The sequence below is a fragment of the Meriones unguiculatus genome, chromosome 10, assembly GCF_030254825.1.
Source record: "Meriones unguiculatus strain TT.TT164.6M chromosome 10, Bangor_MerUng_6.1, whole genome shotgun sequence".
NCBI classification, from domain to species: domain Eukaryota; kingdom Metazoa; phylum Chordata; class Mammalia; order Rodentia; family Muridae; genus Meriones; species Meriones unguiculatus.
The window spans coordinates 119,193,207-119,212,309 of record NC_083358.1 but is presented as its reverse complement, the minus strand read 5'-3'; the positions used below and the strand labels follow the sequence as shown (position 1 = coordinate 119,212,309).

The window sequence follows — 19,103 nt, the reverse complement described above, 5'->3', positions numbered from 1 at the left end:
TGACATCGCTGTTTTAGAGTCAGCTGTGCAAGCCCCTGAGATGGTTTCTCCTGAGCTCTGCTTCTCAAGGTGCTGACAGCCAGACGCTTAGCTCAGTCCCCGCCCTAAAACCGCTGTGTCTGGAAACCATCCTTCCCGCTTGCATCTTCCTCTGTCTGGTCATTTTATTCCTGTCTTCTTTTCCTACCTTTCCTTATTCATCAAATCCTTGATCTCGTACATGGCTTCTGACATAAAGATGAAGGATACCATGTTGTTTTCTTTCTTGCAGCCAAATGTGAGCCGGCATGTCGTCACGGAGGTGTCTGTGTCAGACCTAACAAGTGCCTCTGTAAAAAAGGCTACCTCGGTCCTCAGTGTGAACAAGTGGACAGAAACATGCGCAGAGTGGCCAGGGCAGGTATTCTTGATCAGATCATTGACATGACATCTTATTTGCTGGATCTCACAAGTTACATTGTATAGTTTCTGGGACCGTTTGAATATTTCTTTTTGGTGGGCATTTATTTTGATCTTGTCATTAAAAAGAGAGACTGTCCTCCTGCTACACACTCCTGTGATTTCATTTTCTTTTAGTAATTTAAAAGGAATTTACAGAGATGTGTAGATCTCAGTGTGTACTTTGGCACGTGTTGTTTTGTTTTGTTTTGTTTTACATACACATGTCCACACCCGCACTTACAACCCCTAAACCCAAGGTTGTATAACAGATTTTTTAAAAATCTACTTCCTGGTGTGGAGTACTTTAAACAGAAGTTCCACTGCACATTGATCACGGAATTTTTATAGCATCGGAAGATATTCTTTTACTTCCCAGGAAAAGTCTATCTGTAATTCCTAAAGCTGACCTTTGTAGGGCTTGAAATGTTATTGTGCAATGTGGTGGAAATATTTTTATATTAAAAGTCTATAATAAGAGAGCATGTTTCCAAACTCCTTGGTGAATTTCTGAACAAGCAGCTTGATGTAAGATTGTAATCTTCATTTCTGTTGATGTATCTGCTGACAGAATGTTACACACTTAACCTTTTTAGTTGACAGCGCAATCTGGTTACTCCAGCTTAATCTCAATATGGTTTTCAAATGTTTATGATTAAATCGGAAGAACCTATTTGAAAAAGCAATCTTTCTGAATGGACTGCTTCTATTGTATATTTTGTGTAACAGTAGGCACTGGGTTTTGTTACATGTTTATATTCTTTATTTTATTTTTATAATATGGACCTCACCTGGATGAAACACCTTTATCCTGTCCTGTAAATTACTAAAGTTACGTTTCCTCCAACTTAATTGGAAAGAAGGGGAGTACAAACAGCCAACAGCCTCTGATGTGCTGTGGATCTGCTCTAGCAGTGTGTATGTGCCAGCATCCAATCACTCCTGCCAGATGAAAAAGCAAGGAAACAGCCAGTCCTTATAGCTTGTAAAGTCCTTTCCCCGCAGCAAGCTGTCAGAGTCTGTGGGATTAGAGGTTGCCGTGTCCGCTCCGAATGCACCCTCCCTGGAGAAGAGCTTGCCCGTTCAGAGCCAGTTCAGGCTGCATATAAGCTGCTCACACACAGATTCTTAAGATCGGCCTTCTCGGCAAATCTGGCTTCTGATGCATATGTTCCGTCAGGTCTCTGTGACCGTGCCCTGTGGTTCTTGCCTCAATAAATTTTCTGCAAATGTTCAGATTTTCTTAAAGAAATGATGCACTCTAAATTTAAATGACTGACCGACATTTTTCTTAATGGTTTTCCATTTGCCACCTCTCCATGTTTAGATTTTAACAAAGTATAAAAGTTTTTGTACTACTGATGTCTAACCGTGATAAGCACATACCATCTGCCGTAACATCTATTCCTCTGGAATCCAAACTGTAGAATCAGATAAGCGTGCAGCGTTGGCATTGCACACACGCTCTTCATCTTTAGAGTACGAGCCTTAATTATGGTGCAGGGACAGTAATCTTCTAGCTAGTATTCCTCTGTTGTTTTAAAGTGAGAGAGCTGCAAATTAAGCACGTCCGAGGACTCCACAATGTAGAACCATTTGTTGGGTCCACTGTGCCTGCCTTCCATATATGACCACTTGGAGTCCAGTGACCTCATACCAAATGGAAATGGTTGGGAAATCTTGGTGCTTAGTGAGCAATAGCCTGCATTAAAAAGTGCATGCATAATTTTGCACAATTTAGATTCAATTGACAGTCTATTCAAAGAAGTCTTGGGAGTAAATGAGCATGGAGACCAAATTGCCCTCTTACCCCAGAGAAAGGGTGGTCCCTTCTAGTCTCACCAGCACTTCATTGGCCCAGCACTGTGACAAATCTTGCAATGAACCGTGCAGTAGCCTGCATCTGTAGGTTAATAGCAATCTTTTGTCTCCGTTGCTTTCTCTTCATAGTCCTTTTACTGAATTCCATCACAGAAAGTTTTACAATTTTTTTAAAAAAGGAAAACTTCCCCTGAAAACCATTTTTGTAGGCAGATCTTACTATCAAGCCTTCCCTTATCCAGCGTGGGTGACACCGGCAGACTGTGAAGTGCTTGTGAGGGAGCCGGCTGTCCAAATCTGTCAGATTGTACAGTTTCATTACACACTCTCCCACTCATAGTTTGAGCAAAAACAATAAGGATGCCTCTAGAAAGTCAGCAAAATCTTAAAACCCAAGTGCCTCTTTTTCTATCTTTAAAAGAGAAGGTGTTCTATTGGTGGGAGCTCCCCTTCCTATAACCCAGGCTAAGCTGGCCATGCCCAGAGCTGTTTCAAACAGCCCTTTCCCAAGTGAAAAGGTTTCAAGTGGCTTAGAAAAGCACTATGTACCCAAGATGTTATTGCCTTTTCAGTAATGAGCCATTAAAATGAAAGACAAAATTCTCTTTAAGGAATTTCATCCATAGATATTTAACCCAAGCAGAGAATGTTAGGAGAATCCTTTCATTCTGTCCTTAGGAGAAAGATGAATAACAATGACTGATAATGACTGTGTTTTAGATTATGTGACCAATTCCAATTTTTCCTTTGACCTGTTCCTTGAAGTCTGTTTTTAAATATGACTGGGGGATTATTGTAAATTATTTGAGAGAGACAGATGGGAATAGGTTAAAAAACAAACAAACAAAAAAAAAAAAAAAAAAAAAAAAAAAAACATGAGCTGAGACCAATAAATCCCTAACCATTTAAAAGTGAAAATGTACCATCTAACAAAGCACACATCTAAAATGGAGAATGATGTCATTATGTGTCCCTTACCCACTCCAGACCTTAAGCTCTGGGTACCAGCTGAATATGAAATAACCTTCCTCCCAGTATTGCTACCAAACTTCTGCCCTGTTTCAAAGCACATAAAGTAATGATATGAAAACTAAATTGGCATATCATTACAGTGAAAAGGAGGAACATTTAAGAAAGTTCAAGCTCTTCCATCCATACCTCTTAGGATCTTATTTAAGATGTTGGAAAATATTTTACGAGCTTTACTCAGAAGTTTCTGCCTTTTAACTGGTCAATTCATGAAGGATGGGCAAAGAAGTCAATACATGTCTACCAAACTCAGCTAGTAAACTATCTCCTTATCATTTTATGCTCTGAGTAGTCATGCCTTCCCTGCTTTTTGTTTGGGGAAATATTACAGAATAAGATACTATTTTTTAGCACATTTGTCTTTGGCTTGTTTTAATATCTGAACCACAAAGAATACAACAAATCTAATCAGGGTGAGAAGTGAATTAGACACCGAACCTGAGCTCTTTCCAAGAACACACTGATCCAAGATGGCATGAGCTTCTCTTCTGTGTCTCGGCACACAAAAGAATGCCAGTTTCAGTTTGTAAGGAGAGGAAGTATATCAGTAAAACTGTAGGTGGTGTATCAGCTTGCTTTCTGAGCATCTGTCTAGAACATTAGGTGGGGTTCTACGCGGCCTCTCCTTTCTCTGCCCTTCCACTCATGTCTCTCTACCTGCCTCTCTTTAAATCTCTCCCTCCTCCACTGCCATTTTGTGTTGTTTTTTTACTAAGCAGACATATCGTGTGTGCTCACTATGAAGCTGTCCTGGAGCAGATACCGCACATTTGGGGGGGGGGGAGTCCCTTTTGTTTTCTTTTCTAGAGTCACATTGACTCAAATTCAGTATCATTAAGAAGAGTAGAGAAATAGCTTACCAGGCCGGCTTACTAGAGTCACTGAAAGAAATGACGAAAAGCACACACATCCTCCAGTGCAGACACTTCATGACAGTCTTCTAGCAAAGTCACAGGAAGTTAAGGGCAGCCACCCTCACGGAGAGCTTGACTGACAGGAGAGACCCCTATTTAGTCCCCACCAAAGCGATGTACATCTCTACAAAGTCTAATTTAAGGAAAGCTATTCCAGATCAGTGTGGGAAAAAATAAACACTAGTATCTTGGTGATGACGACCTCAGACGCATCCCATGTATAGTAAATTATCTCAGCTGCTGTCTTTTAAGTAAAAAGAATAACATTCTGTTATCTAATAGATATTATAGAGAAAAAGTGAAACAGGCAGTGATGGGAAATTCATAGTGGTCAACTCTATAAGCCTTTTCTTCTCAGTTAGAAATTCAGTCTGGAACATTTCTTTCCATGCTGAAAAATAACTAGTCAATAGTTTCCATTCACATGAATAAGGTATGATTAGGCTTGGCATGGTCTGTGCCAGAATAAACATCGGATGTTTCTTTACTCCATAATCTTAAAATCTGAGGCATGACTTTCCTGGAGTAAACTAAGAATCCGTGTTCAGAAGGTTCATTTCATAATATTGTTTTTGAGAAGCTAAACTGACAGCCTTCTGAGATATCAGATATCCCCCAAACCTTATTCTAGTGAGAGTGTGTACGGGTGTGAGTGTCTCTAAGAGCCGTGAAGTGCCACGATGGACAACACTGAAGTAGTGTGAAGTGGAAACTGGGTTCCCTAGGACATGGCACAACACACTACTATCGGAAAAAAGTCTGTCTAGTTGCAAGGGAAGTTATTGAATCATGGCCGTAAGCCTGAAGCGATTCTAATAGGAAGATCTGAATCTTCCTTGCAACTATCTGTGAGTGATTTGTTCATTGTTGGGGGCGGTTTTGTGCTCCGTTCTTCTCACACATTTTGGTGTTCTGAGTTGTCCATTTCCTTCAGGCTGTTGGAAATCAAGGCAATCTGATCTTACAGGATCTTACAGGAAATTTCAGAACCAATCCATCCTCGAGTTTCTGTCACTACATTGATAAGAGGCAGAAGGCGGTAGGAACATTTAGTAACCTAGGTGCAAGTTTAAAGAAGCAGAATTAGTGCAAGAGCTGCTCATGATTTGTAAATGTTTCAAAGAGTCAGTGTGCACAGCTACTGGCCTGCATGATCCCCTTGAGGTTGAACTAACCTGGTTCGCTAGGTCAGTTTGTTAAAACGTGAAGTTTCCTTGCCTGATCTGTCATTCAGCCCATCTATTCACTAATGCAATAAAAAGGCGGAGGTGCCTCGTGTAATTTCACAAGCGAGGGCACCTGCAAGGACAGTGCTGTACGCTCACTGGGATGATCAACACGTTTGATGAAAAGAGACTTTCACATCCAACTAGCTCAGCTTTAGACTCCGGCAGTTACAAGTACAGGTGGCCTCAAGTACGTCTGTGTGTATCTGTACATGTGCACACCCCATGTATATGTATATATATTTATCTATCTGTACAAACACTACATATGTATACACACTATCTATGTAATATATAATATATGTATAATGCATATAAATTCTAACAAGTGTATTTGTGTTATCTTTAAAATAGAAAAAAATGTATCTTGAAGTGGTAAATGCAGAGAACTGGCTTTTATTGTTGATCTGTGGATTTAATGATGTTTTAGGTGAAAGGATGTTTTAAGTGTATAATTTCTTTTCTTAATTTAATATATTTATGTAAATGCATGCCTGAAATTTGGTTAGATTGGCTGTGTTTTGTGTCTTAACATGATCAAATGTATTAAACTTTTATCTTATGACTTCATGCCATGTGCCCTTTCGAAATTTGTTTTTATTTTAAGTTTTTAAAAAATTTCTTCTAAATTTTCAGACCGGTTACACAAACACTCTTTTTCCAATATTCTATATTCAAGTTACTTCTGAATATTATTGTCTTCTGTCATTATTCATGATCTAATCTTAATATTAAATTTAATATTTTAATTCACACAAACCGCAGGCTAATGTTGGGGTTAGTTTCATTGTGTAAATCTATGAGGCAATCAGAGAGGCCGCATTGGTTTTCATTTGTTCTTAGTTGTGAGTTAAACCTGATCCTTCTTTTTTTTTTTTTTTTTAGTTGTTTTTTTTTTTTTTTTTTTTAAGATTTATTTATTTTATGAGTGTTCTATCTGCATTTACACCTGCCAGAAGAGGGAATCAGTTCACATTATAGATGGTTATGAGCCACCATGTGGTTGCTGGGAATTGAACTCATGACCTTTGGAAGAGCAGACAGTGCTCTTAACCACTGAGCCATCTCTCCAGCCCCAAACCTGATCCTTCTAAACCACTGGTCGGGTTTAAAGCCTGTGGAATATAGAATTACACAAAGAATGTAGCAGAACACTGGCAATGCTGGGTACCACAGTGAAGAGGATGCATCTTGGAGCATGGAGAAGAGGGGGAGGCAGATACCCCACCACTCTGTGGTCTTGTTATTGGATTTTAAGCAAAGGTGTTTGTCAAAAGTCTGAGGAGCAGGACTAGGGAGAAGGCTCAATGGCCGGAGCCTTCAGAGGACGCCAGGATGGTCCACCACACAGCTGCTCACAGCCATCCTAACTCCAGTGACACAGGTCCCAGTGCCCTCTCCCAGCCTCCACGGGCATCAGGCACTCATGTATGTGCATCCGGCAGATAGTAACACATAAACGGTTTTAAAAGCCTGACCAGTGAATGCGAACAAATATCAGAAGAGCCATCTGCTTCCATCCCAGCCCCTACGTTTCTAAATAAACACACCTCAGTGGCTTCCTGAAAAGAAAAAGAAGGATCTGCAAAAGGTTGTTTCTAAGAGAATAAAACATGTGGCAAGATCCACTCAGGACAGAGCTGAGGTTACTACCTAGAAGTTTACACAAAATGACATCAGGAAAGCATCCTTCAGCTGGTTCTCACAGGGGCCCAAGAGGCACCAGAGACCTCCGCAGCCTCTTCCCTCTGGCTGTTAGAGCACATCGCCCTGGCTTATCCCACAGAGCATCCCTGACTCTTGTGCATGTGTCTGCCTCATTGTGAATCCCTGACAGAGCTAGAAGACATACCACACACAGAGATAAAATAAAAATGCCTACGCACAGCTAGAAGTCGAAGCATTCTTGCTCTCCCTGCTCGCTCTGAGTTCATTCTTTCTTCCTCATTTATCAGTTCCTTGTTTGAAATTCCCTAAGGTATGAGCAACTGAAGTTGCTTCCACACCTATTTTTAAACTCTTGGTTGATATATACATTAGAGAGGGGTGAGGAGAGAGATGATGCTCCTCAAATCGACCAGGGCATAGCAGGGCAGGGGTGCAGCTAAGCCGTAGGGTGCTTGGCTAGCACGCACAAAGGCCCTCCCTGGATTTCATTGCCAGTACCACAAAAAAGATAAGAGCAGAATATTCAAATGAGAGGTTAAAAAAGATACTAACATGCCCTCTGGAACATCACAACACTCTGCTCTCATGGACCCCATGAGTACGAGCACAGTAAAAGAAGGTCAGGAAACTGTGGAGACCGCACATCTCCCAGGTCCTGCTGAGGGCATAGTCCCCAGCAGCCGACACTGAGGATTCGCACAGGACGCAGTTGTGATGCAGCGGCCAGAGTTCCCTGGGCAGTACAGGAAGCGTGTCAGGTGTGTGTGCCCACTTCACTTAGGCTTTAAAGGAGAGGGAAGAAAGCTGTCCTGCTGTGCAGCCATGAGAGCCTGGTTCGGGTCCCAGCATGGAAAGCCAGGACTTGGCTGCACACGCCTGTTACACTTGTGAGCTGGCGTGGTGTCTAGTGAGAGACCCTGTCTCACAAAAACAAGGTGGGAGTGACTGAAGCTACCTTCTGGCTGAGCAACCACATTTGTATGTGCATGAGTACAAACACACACACTCACACACACAGAGACACACACACACACACTCACTCACACACACACTCATGCACACACACTCACTCACACGCACATAGACACATACATTTATACACTCAGAGAGACACATACACAGAGAGAGAGAGAGAGAGACATACACAGAGAGAGAGAGACACATACACAGAGAGAGAGACACATACACAGAGAGAGACACATACACAGAGAGAGAGAGACACATACACAGAGAGAGAGACACATACACAGAGAGAGAGAGAGAGAGAGACATACACAGAGAGAGAGAGAGAGAGAGACATACACAGAGAGAGAGAGAGACACATACACAGAGAGAGAGACACATACACAGAGAGAGACACATACACAGAGAGAGAGAGACACATACACACTCACACACTCACTCATATACATACATTCACTCACACGCACATAGACACATGCATTTATACACTCAGAGAGACACATACACAGAGAGAGAGACACATACACAGAGAGACACATACACAGAGAGAGAGAGAGAGACACATACACAGAGAGAGAGAGAGACACATACACACTCACACACTCACTCATATACACACACTAATATATACACATTCATACACACATTCATACACACAGAGAGACACATACACACTCATAAACACGCACTCACTCATACACACACACACACACACACACACACACACACAAAGGATATTTGAAGTTGATGTCCTATTTCCTGGGAAATACAATTTAAAATATAAGCTACAAGTTAGTATCTCATTTTTTAAAAAAATTCCCTTTTTTCTGTCTAGCACTCCAAAGAGGGGTATCCTAGAGATAAAATTGTACCATCCATCAAAGAAACGAAAAGATTAAAAAAAAATAAACAGGCAAGTACTGTGGATTATTTTGAATGTGTTTTCATAACTTGATTTATAGTTCGTTCGTATGCACTGTTTTTCCTAATTTACAGAATTCAAAAGGGAAGGGAGACAGGACAGAGGAGGCCTGATTGGCAGTGCCTGTGAGAGTGGCTCCCTTAGGGACGGTGCCAGTGTCAGAAGCCACTTGAACTCAGTCTGTGATGTAATAAGGTGCCGTCAGAGCCCTTCGACATATTTATAGCCTTGTAATTAAGACTCCTTGATACAAAATCCATGTGCTGCATGAAAAGCTACTTATCTTAGCAGAGACACCCTGCTCCCTGAGCCATAGCTACCAAAAGCCACGCACGCCAGGCACAGTGGCAAGGACCCTGGGAGGCTGTAGGGGCACACGCCAGGAGTCTGATGGGTCACCTCGCTGGTACACGTACACTTGGGAACCAGCTTCTTTCTGCTAAAAAGAAAATTGGTCAGGGGAGACACCTCTGTAAGGAGGGTGCCGGCTTCCCAAGCTTGGATCGCATCTCGAAAACTCAGCACAGCCGGACATGCTTGTAACTCCAGTGGGGTCATCTGACCATGGCCAGCAAATCAAAACAGAATGGGCCAAACACCAAGCTCCAGGTTCGTGAGCAAGCCTGCTTCAATAAAGAGCAGAAAAACAGGTGAAGACGACACCAAACGTCAACCTCTGACACACACACACAAGTGCACGTACAATAATGTTGAAGGACATCCTTATGCATCTTTCTCTAGTGCCAACCCTGACCCACCCCCGGGTTCTTCCTCCCGTCTGTGGGGCTGTTGCTAATTTCTCTGACACGGTCTGTGAATTTGTCTCCATTGTTCCTGTCGTCCTAGAATAGGGCTCATTCTGTGTGTCCTTTCAGGTCCTGTCCTATCCGATCCGTGCCTCCCTTCCTCCGAGTTGCCGAGGGTGTGGTCACAGAGAGGTGACAGCTCCCTCCGGGGTCCTTCCTGTCTACTTTGCCTCTGTCAGTTACAACAGGACGGAGAAAGCGGCCACAGAGGAGGCCCCCTGACCTGACTCCTTCCCTGTGCGCCGCCCTTCACAGCCTCTGCAGCTCTCCACAGCACCGGGCTAAGAACCGAGCCTGTGGCTTGAGTGCCTCTCCGGAGCCTCTGGAGCGCGGTCCAGCTTCGGAGTGGGATGCACTAAGGCTGTGCAGGTGAAGCTCTCCGGACGCTGGGAGGGGTCGTCACCACAGTGGCCGCTCTTCTCAGCGGCACAATCACCACCCAGCAACGCGCTGGGACCGTCCCAGCCCGAGCCAAACTCAAGCTGGAGTGTGCCGCGCAGACATAGGCCGCACAGCCGGGTAGCACACGCGCCCTTGACGGAGATTAGCTTTACGCGGTGACCGCTGGGCCAGCAGCATGTAGTAACGTGAAGGTTTCCCACTAAGCGCAAAACTTCAAAGGGAAAACATGGCCACAGACTCGTGTGCTTACACTAATGCAGAGCTCGAAGAAACACAAGTCTGCTAAACACAAGTCAATTTTCCTTACAAGTTATTTTAATAAGCTCTATTTCTTAGAGCAGAGTTGGGCTCCTCTCAAGCCTTGACAGAAGGCGCGGAGTGATCCCTTAAGCCCCTCTCCGTATGTGTGCCCTGCCTGTGCCAATATGGAGACTCACTCCTGGAAGTGCATTTATCACAGTGGAAGTGGCAACTGACAGCGCGTGTCCGCGGCGGCAGGCCACGCCTCCCCGCCCAGCGTTCGCTAAGGTTGTGACAGATGGGAAACGACGGGCACCCTCGACTCCAGTGCCGCACAGCAGCGTCGCTGCTGTGGAAGTGCTCTGCCCACTCATTCCCCTCCACCAAGCCTTTTCTGGAGCAGTGTGTGCAGGCAGCAGAAAGGTTCTTTGGGTTGGCTTTTCCCCTTGAGATGTCCATTTAACTTTCTTCTGTCTCATATTTATGGCTCAACAGTTCATGACCTATTCGTGCCCATACATCCATGTAGCACAATTTACTTATTTCTTCTCCCACTAAAAGATACCATATTTTCTTCCAAACTTTGGCAACTATGAACAAAGAGGCGACAAACATTTGCAGGTTGATTTTTTTTTTTTTTAATGGATTCGTTTGCAGCTGCTCTAGGTAAATAGCTGAGAGTTCGGCTTATAATCCAGTGATTACGGTCAGAAAAAATGCATGTGGTTTGATAAAATACTGCCAAAGTCTCCCACCAAATGATTACTCCCATTTACTTCCACCACCAATATGACAGTTCCTAGGCCAGTGAGAGCTCAGTGAGAAAAGATGCTTGTAGTTAAGCCTAGTGATGGAAGTTGAATCCCTGAGACCCAAACGGTAGGAGAGAGAGTTGGTTCTTTGATCTCCACATGCCCATGCACACAGACAGACCACACACACACATACAGGGTACAATCAATCAATTAATCAATACTATTTAAGTAAAAGCAGTTCCTACGGTTTCACGTCCTGACCAGCACTTGAATTTGCCAGTGTGTACTGACTTTTCAGAAAAGAGGTTCTACAATTCCGTTCTAACACCAAGATATTATTATGATAATTAGAAATAGCTATGGAGAGTCAAAAATGCCAAGAGAGCACATTTTGAAGAGAACGCAGACTTCCCCAGGTATACACTATAGAGTCAGTGTTTGACTCCAGGAAATCTGGCTCTAGAGAGGCATCACTTCTCAAAAGTAGCACTGGAGACATACATGTGGCTAGGTTTAAGGGTGTGTGCAGGCATGCGTATGTGCACACGTGGTGTGTATATGTGTCCATGAGTGCCTGCCTGTGTACAGTCAAACCTTCCACTTAACACATTGCCGGGGGTCGTTTTGATGCTTTATCTTGATGATAATTACTGGCCCTCGAGATCTACTTACCTCCCGGATATACTATCCTTGTTGTGTAAACCTGCCTGAGACATTATACCTGATTGGTTGATTAAATGGCCTATATCTGGGCAGGGCAAAATGAGGCAGGCATGGCTAAGGTTCCCAGGCTGACAGATGGGAGGAGAGGAGGAAGAAGGATGCCACGATGGGTTAGCATGGAGAAGGAACCATGGGGGCAGGGGGGAAAGACTTCAAGGATGGCACCGATGGAGAAAACACCCAGATAAAAAATATAAGCAAGTATTTATAGGATTAGGGATGAAGGGTAGCCAAGACAGGAATGGTTAAGGTGACAGTGGATGGGGGCCGGGAGATGGATGGTTATTGAGATAGCGGAGGTAGAAGAATGTGCCTGGCCCAAGGTCATAAGGCCATTATAAAATCTAACAGGTGTCTGTGTCTTATTTGATTGTGATAGCGGGTAAATAATACCACTGTGATAATCATAGGCCAATTAATAAATAATAAAATAAATAATCCAACAGTCATTTTATTTCCTATAACAATACACCTCAAAATTAAAAAGAAATATATGAAACTAATTTTATTTTCTATAATTCAATGTATATCTAGCATTTCAGCATATGATCAGCACAAAAAACATTAATAAAAAGCTTGCATTTGTATAATAAATAATTCCCTGAAAACAACTGCACAGTCTCAATTCAGCCCATCTCAATTCAGACAGAAATTTTTCATCAGAAATACTTGATTAGGAATACCTAATTAGGAAAATTTTCATTGAAAAAGTCGATTCACATAACCATGTTACTTCAATCATGCCCAAAAGTTTTCCAATTATGAGATCAACTGTTTCTTGGTATAGTTAAACTACTGAAAATGAAGCCATTTAAATATTCCGTTTAGGCTCGTGGCAGCCTCATCCCCAGTGTTTAAGGACCGTGGGTGAATAGCCGCTTCTAAACTGGACAGCATGGTCTAGAGCAGCAGCTTTCCCCCTTCCTAATGCTGCTTACAGACCCTTTACCACAGCCCTCATGTTGCGGCGACCCCTCAGCCAGAAGATTATTCTCATTGCTACTTCATAACTGTAATTTTCCTACTATTTTAAGTCACAGTGTAAATATCTGTGTTTTCTAATTGTCTTAGGTGGTCCCTGGAAAGGGCCATCTGGCCCCCAAAGGGGTTGCAACCCAAAGGCTGACAACCGCTGCTCTAGAGCCTGGACACGTGTCCCTGGTCACGTGCCTCCCAATAAAAGATTTTTTAAATATCCACAATTCAAGTTCAGTTCTTCTTTCTTCCCACGTTTAACAGAGCCTCAGTTGCTTACTCTGTTATGTCTGCCCAGAGGGATATGGAGAGAAATAAATAGTGCATATTGGAAGGTCCCTGTCCAGGCTCACATGCAAGACAAACTTGGTCTGACCCACGTTCCTTATCTCTTGCCCCTTCTTGGACGTGGACGTGTGACCATAAACATATTCCCTGGCCTCCCTGCACTCATTTCTTCATCCTAAACTAGAGTCATATAAATAGCTGCCAAAGAATAAAATAAATCCGTTCATGCAAGAAGCCTAGCACAGTGCATGCACATAGTTCATACTAAATCCATGCTAGTCGCTATTGCTAAGTAGAATACATTTAACTTGTATGACCAAACTTGTATAGCCCATCTTCAAGGTGGCATTTCTTTTCCCTGGGGGGGCTTACCCACTTACCTGTGTAGCCCAATATCTCCCTCTAGTGCCAAAACCCTTGAACAGCAGGCATGTCTACAACTCACAGCTCCCCCAGCCAGTGCTCATTTTAAATTAGTGCTTCTCCAGGTCTTTCTATCACTCTGCTAAAGTTTGGCTGTGAGTCTCAGCAGCTGCTTTGATATCCTGATGGGGAGAGTCTTTCAGCAGTCCCCTGTGGTAGGCTCCTGTCCTGTTCCCTGTATTCTCCTACTTCCAATTTCTGTCCTGTTTGCCCTTCTGAATGAGGATTAAGCTCTTCCCTAGGGTCCTCCTTTTTGTTTAGCTTCTTTAGTATGTTTATCGTATATTATATGGCTAACATCCACTTATAAGTGAGTCTATACAATATGTATCTTTCTGCTTCTGGGACATAGAAAGACCTGGAGGGAACTGGAGCTCCACAAGGAGATCAACAGAGCTAAAGACCATGCATGAAGAGGACCTAGACTCCCTGCTCAGATGAAACCCATAAGCTGCTCAGTCTTCAAGTGGGTTCCCTAGTAAGGGGAGCAGGGGCTGTCTCCAACATAAACTCAGTGGCTAGTTCTTTGATCACTTCCCCCTGGGGTGATACAGCCTTGCCAGGCCTCAGAGGAAGATGAGGAATCCAGTCCTGATAAGACCTGATAGTTTTGGTTCAGATAGAAGGGGACAAGGTCCTCCCCTATCAGTGGACTAGGGGAGAGGCAAAAGGGGAAAAGGGGGAGAGTGGGTAGGACTGGAAGAAGACGAGGGAGGGGCTACAGTGGGATGCAAAGTGAATAGATTGTAATGATAGATGATAGATAGATAGATAAAATTTTAGTGAGAAATATTTAAAATCAGTGTTTAAAAAAACAAGTTAGTGTTTCTCAAAGCTCCTCTCACCAGCCCGCTAACAGGGGTCAATTTGCAATGTATAATGCCCTCAGAACAGAGTAGCATAACTTCTCCTAATTTGTCAGGTGATCTCCACTACTGAGATTTCTGAGTAGCAATGTTTTAGTCAATTCTATTCAGCAGCCAAGCTCTTTTTAAAGAAACTGCCAGGCTGTTAGGATATGGAATTACAAAGATAAGTAATATGTTGAGAACATGTGTAAAAAGAAAAGCCCAGAAGAGTTACATAAGCTAAAATACACCTGAATTTTAAAGAGGGAGTCCAGGAGAACCAGTTCTTCCAGGACACCTTTGTAGCGGGAAGCGCCAAGGCTGTGTGGAACAGCACGGCAGTTCTCCCACCCCTTGGCCTCGCGGCGTAATCAAAGATCACTGCTGAGCTTGACCTAATGTCTCCTCAGACTACTCTGTGTCCATACCACAGTTTGTCTCACCATCACACGGCCTACGTGATGGCATGGCAGGAAGGCCCTTGACCAGTAGTGAAAGAAATCGTGTCAGTTTCTGAGTATGCCTGTGCTGATGGCCTTTCTTATGTCTTTATGCTCAAGAGACATCAAAACGTCAGCATTTGGACGACATCATCATCTGCACTTCATTCCGTTTCTGACAGGATGAATGCAGCAATCACTGTCCCATTTTTTACCAACCTCAGAGGAGTTGACGCAGTAAAGGCACCGAGAAGACAGCATCACATCCACACAAATGTGATTTGCTAAAAATCCGACAGGCAGAAGGACTAACGTCAGTGCTCTTTGACATGGATAAAATGAGGGTGGATACATTTAGTTAAATGTATCCAACTAGTATTTTTTAAGTTAATTAAAGCCACAATGACATAATTATTTCAAATCCCTGGGTATTTTGTGTTGTCTCCTATAAGGAAATTGCCAAGTTAATGACAATATTTATTTTTATCTTTTTTTTCAAATCTTTTCTTCTGGTAATGAATTTAATATACAGTTGCAGTTCATTGGAAAGTTTGCCCTTATCATACTAAACAAGGGACAATTGATTGTACTCCCAACTTTGGTATAAAAAAAAAAAAAAAGAACAGAGTCTGTAAGACACACTGATTATCAAACAGCAGTCATGTGGAGAATCTTCGGCACTTATCTCAAAAAGCATTGTGATACTGTTCAGACAGGATCTTATAGCTTTTAAATTCATTTTCAACATCCTTTCTCATGAGTGTGTCCAAATACCAGCCTCCACCCTTGGTTTCATAGTAAAAAAAACTACTCATTTCGCCTCTGTTGGCCTCTTAGAGGTGAGTGTGTGTGTGTGTGTGTGTGTGTGTGTGTGTGTGTGTGTTTAAACGGGAGTCTTTTAAGAAGATTTATTTTAAAGAAATATGTGCGTGTGAGTGTGAATGGCTGGGGCATGAGCATGTGAGCACAGGAGCCTGTGAGAGCCAGAGTGAGAATTAGACTGCCTGACGTGTGAGTCAAACGTCACAAGAGAGCAAATGCTATTAACTATCTCCTCAGCCCCTTACAGGTGTGTTTTAATGTATTTTTCTTCAACCTGTTTTGTCTTAGGATCTCATAGCAATATGTTCTCGGGAATTGATCATCCTCTGTATTATACCACCTGCTTTTTGCACATGTGTGTTTGTGTGGGGTGAAGCCCATGTGTGTTTGTGCATGTGCCTGTGTGTGCTGAGGCAGGGTCTCTTGCTGAACCTACCGCTCATTGTGGCTCTGCACGTCTTTCCAGGAATCCCTGTCTCTGTTCCTGTGCACTGGGCTACAGTGGGACACCACACCTGCCCAGATCTTCTTCTAGGAAGCTAACTCAGGCCCTCATGCTTGCCTGACAAGCCCTCTGCCCACAGAGCTGACTCTTCAACCTCCTGTAACAGTAGATCTTTTTTAAAGCACTTAACTGGATTCACTATAATCACCACAAACGTAAAGGGAGTTTAGGCTAGAGTCAGAGAGAAAACAAACACAAAACACAGTCCTACATTTCTACGTTGAAAGAACATCGAGGAAGAAAGGAGGAGGAAAAGGGTAAAGAGAGAAAAAGAAGATATTTCCGGGTTTTCTTCTCGTAGACTGTCTTTGCAGTCACACCGCACACCGGGGCCAGGAAACACTGATTCCATTGCACAGTCGCGTGAAGAATACTTACACAATCCACCCTCAACTGGTAAAGGCTTACTGGAGACCAGACAAAGGTACATGCGGCAGCCTCACGATGCTTAGCATCTGAGAGGAGAAACAGTATCCAGACATGCCAAGAAAACATTATTAGAGTCTAAAAGTACTTAGCAAGCAAAGCGAAAAATTTGGCTTACCTCCAGTCCACTTCGGTTATTTACTTAAGTCCTATGTTTGGGGACTGGGCCAAGAGAAAAGGGTGAGATCCTTTATGTCATTATTAAGATTCCAGGTGAGATTTTCCTGTAGTCCATTAGATGACCCAATACCATTTGTCACTCTGGGCATTGTTAGGGTTCCCTCCAGCACGCTGGAGTCCTGGGCCAAAAGAGCACCATCCTCTCACCACCTTCAAATTGCTGACGTCAGTCTCTTTGTCTGCTTAACTCTGTTAGCACTGTTCTTTTCTGCTGTTCAGCGCATGGGCTGCTTCACTAAGATTTATAAAAGTTGCAGGTAGGTACCCTGGACCAATAACGGTATGACTGTAGCATTCTATTGAAACAGTGTATTCAACTCACTCACCAAATTTTCTGGTGGAAGACGCACGTGAATGTTGCCACAGGTGAAAAACTGGAATCGGTATATCTCAAGATCAGTACTTGACTGTGTCAGGCTGACTTCAAGATCCATTTAGTTCCTATCCTCAGTGTGGGAGAAAAGCAGTGGTTTGTAAAGAATCTTTATCTGGAAGGTCCTACATGAAGACACATCATCACTGTTCTTACAGAGACGATCCAAATGCTTTTGCAAAGCATCCCTTTGAGTGCTTCATCAAACCCCTTCCTGACAGCTCACAAGTCCTCTTGGAGGACTTTGCCTGGAGTCATCCATACACAATTCCACGTGTAGCACAAAACACTTGTGGCAAATGCAGTAGAAAGTCGAGCTGAAAAATGAAAGGGAAGTTAGGAAAAGTTCATAAAGTTATTCTTTAACCAAATACTTAAAATTCATAAGGCAGTGTAACCAGTGTATGGTTAGGTAATCAATAAGCAATAATCACCAGAGGAAGTATTGGTAGCAGAGAACCTTCACGTGCTCATTGCCCCGAATTGGAGAGCCTGGAGCAGGAGGATGGGAGCATGCAACTCCAAGAAGCAGGACAGGGCACAGGCTTCTGGCGCCATAGGAAGCCTCTGTCTCTCAAAGGATGACAGAGCATCTATGAAAATGCTAAAAGTAACCTAGAGACCATGAAACCACAAGAAAAGAGAGATTTCTTGGAGTCAGCCCTTATTCATTCCTTCATCCATATACTCGAGCCAACAGAAAAGTGGAAATGTTGGTAAGTGGCTTTTAGGCTAGGTCAAAAGGTAATGCAATGCCTGCATTTTGCCCACAGGAACATTGACCGTTAAAGACTTCGGCTACCGTGTAAATTGCTGGACTTCCCTAAGGCCATGAAACTATGAAGATGCTAAAACTGGTCCATATGGAGAGAACGTGATATTGAAACACAGCGTCTAGCCTTCCTAGAAGTCCCAACCTTAGACTATTCCGGCTCCACTCACCTCCAGCCTGGCATTGCGCGGGAGACTCAAGGCAGACGCTTCCTGGCGGCACCTGTCAATTACTGTCCCAACAAATAGATGGTGAACTGCAAATCAAATGACTGCTTTAGATTTAAACAACTCGGTTTGAGGGTGCTTTTTCCTGGCGTGGGAATTTGCAAAAGAACATGTAAGAAAATGAACAGGGTAATCATGAACAGTTGCTGGGAGCAAGAATCTCTTTAAACAGGCAAGCCACAGAGATCGTATCCTAGGAGACAGGTGAGAGGCGTTTGAGAAAATACACCCCAAGAAAGAAGTGAGTCCAAGAGCCAAAGGGAGGGGAAAAAATTATGCACATGTCTGGTCCCAGAATAGCTCAAATACTGGCAATGAAAAGAAGAATAAAGTGGGGGATATAGGAAGGATGCAGCTAAATAAGGCCTTCTGGGATTGATAAGGAGGTTGGGCTTCATTTTAAGTGCACTACAAAGCCCTTGAGCAGTTTAAAGCCCCCAAACTTAAGTTTGCACCCCTTACTCCAGATGCTTTGAGCCCCTCATCCTGTCTGCGCCTCTCTGGATGTGTGGGAGCCCAAATAAGAGGCTTCCAAAATGAAATAAAATGGGGTGAAATCCAGAGAAAGCATACCCATAACCCCACTCACCATTTCCTGCCCACATTGCTGTGGCCCTCATGTCAACACATCGGGGACAGGAAACTCTGTTCTTCATAGGGCCTCCTGATCCTAAAGTCTCTCAACATTACACTTTGTTTGTTTATTAATTTTCCTTCCCAAACAGTTTTATCTTGTAGTTCCCCATTGTCTTAGTGGGGAATTTTTCCCTTGGTGGCTGGAACAGTGCAAACAGCAAAGGACATGCCAATTGTTTGATTAGGCAAAAAAAAATGCATAAGTTAGCGAACTGTAATTAATTCCATTCTTAACTGTAAATTTTGATGCAATTCTTCAAGGTGACACCTTTGACTTTCAG

General features: G+C 43.2%; 1 protein-coding gene across 1 annotated transcript in view; it reads left to right on the top strand.

Moving 5' to 3' along the window:
- Positions 1–5,998, top strand: part of Hhip (hedgehog interacting protein) — a 91,908-nt gene extending 85,910 nt beyond the window's left edge. Inside the window, exon 13 of the mRNA XM_021635645.2 lies at positions 272–5,998. Within this exon, the coding sequence (XP_021491320.1) occupies positions 272–465 (194 nt within the window). The 3' untranslated portion in view covers positions 466–5,998. The remainder of the gene's footprint in view (positions 1–271) is intronic.
- The last annotated feature ends 13,105 nt before the right edge of the window (positions 5,999–19,103 follow it).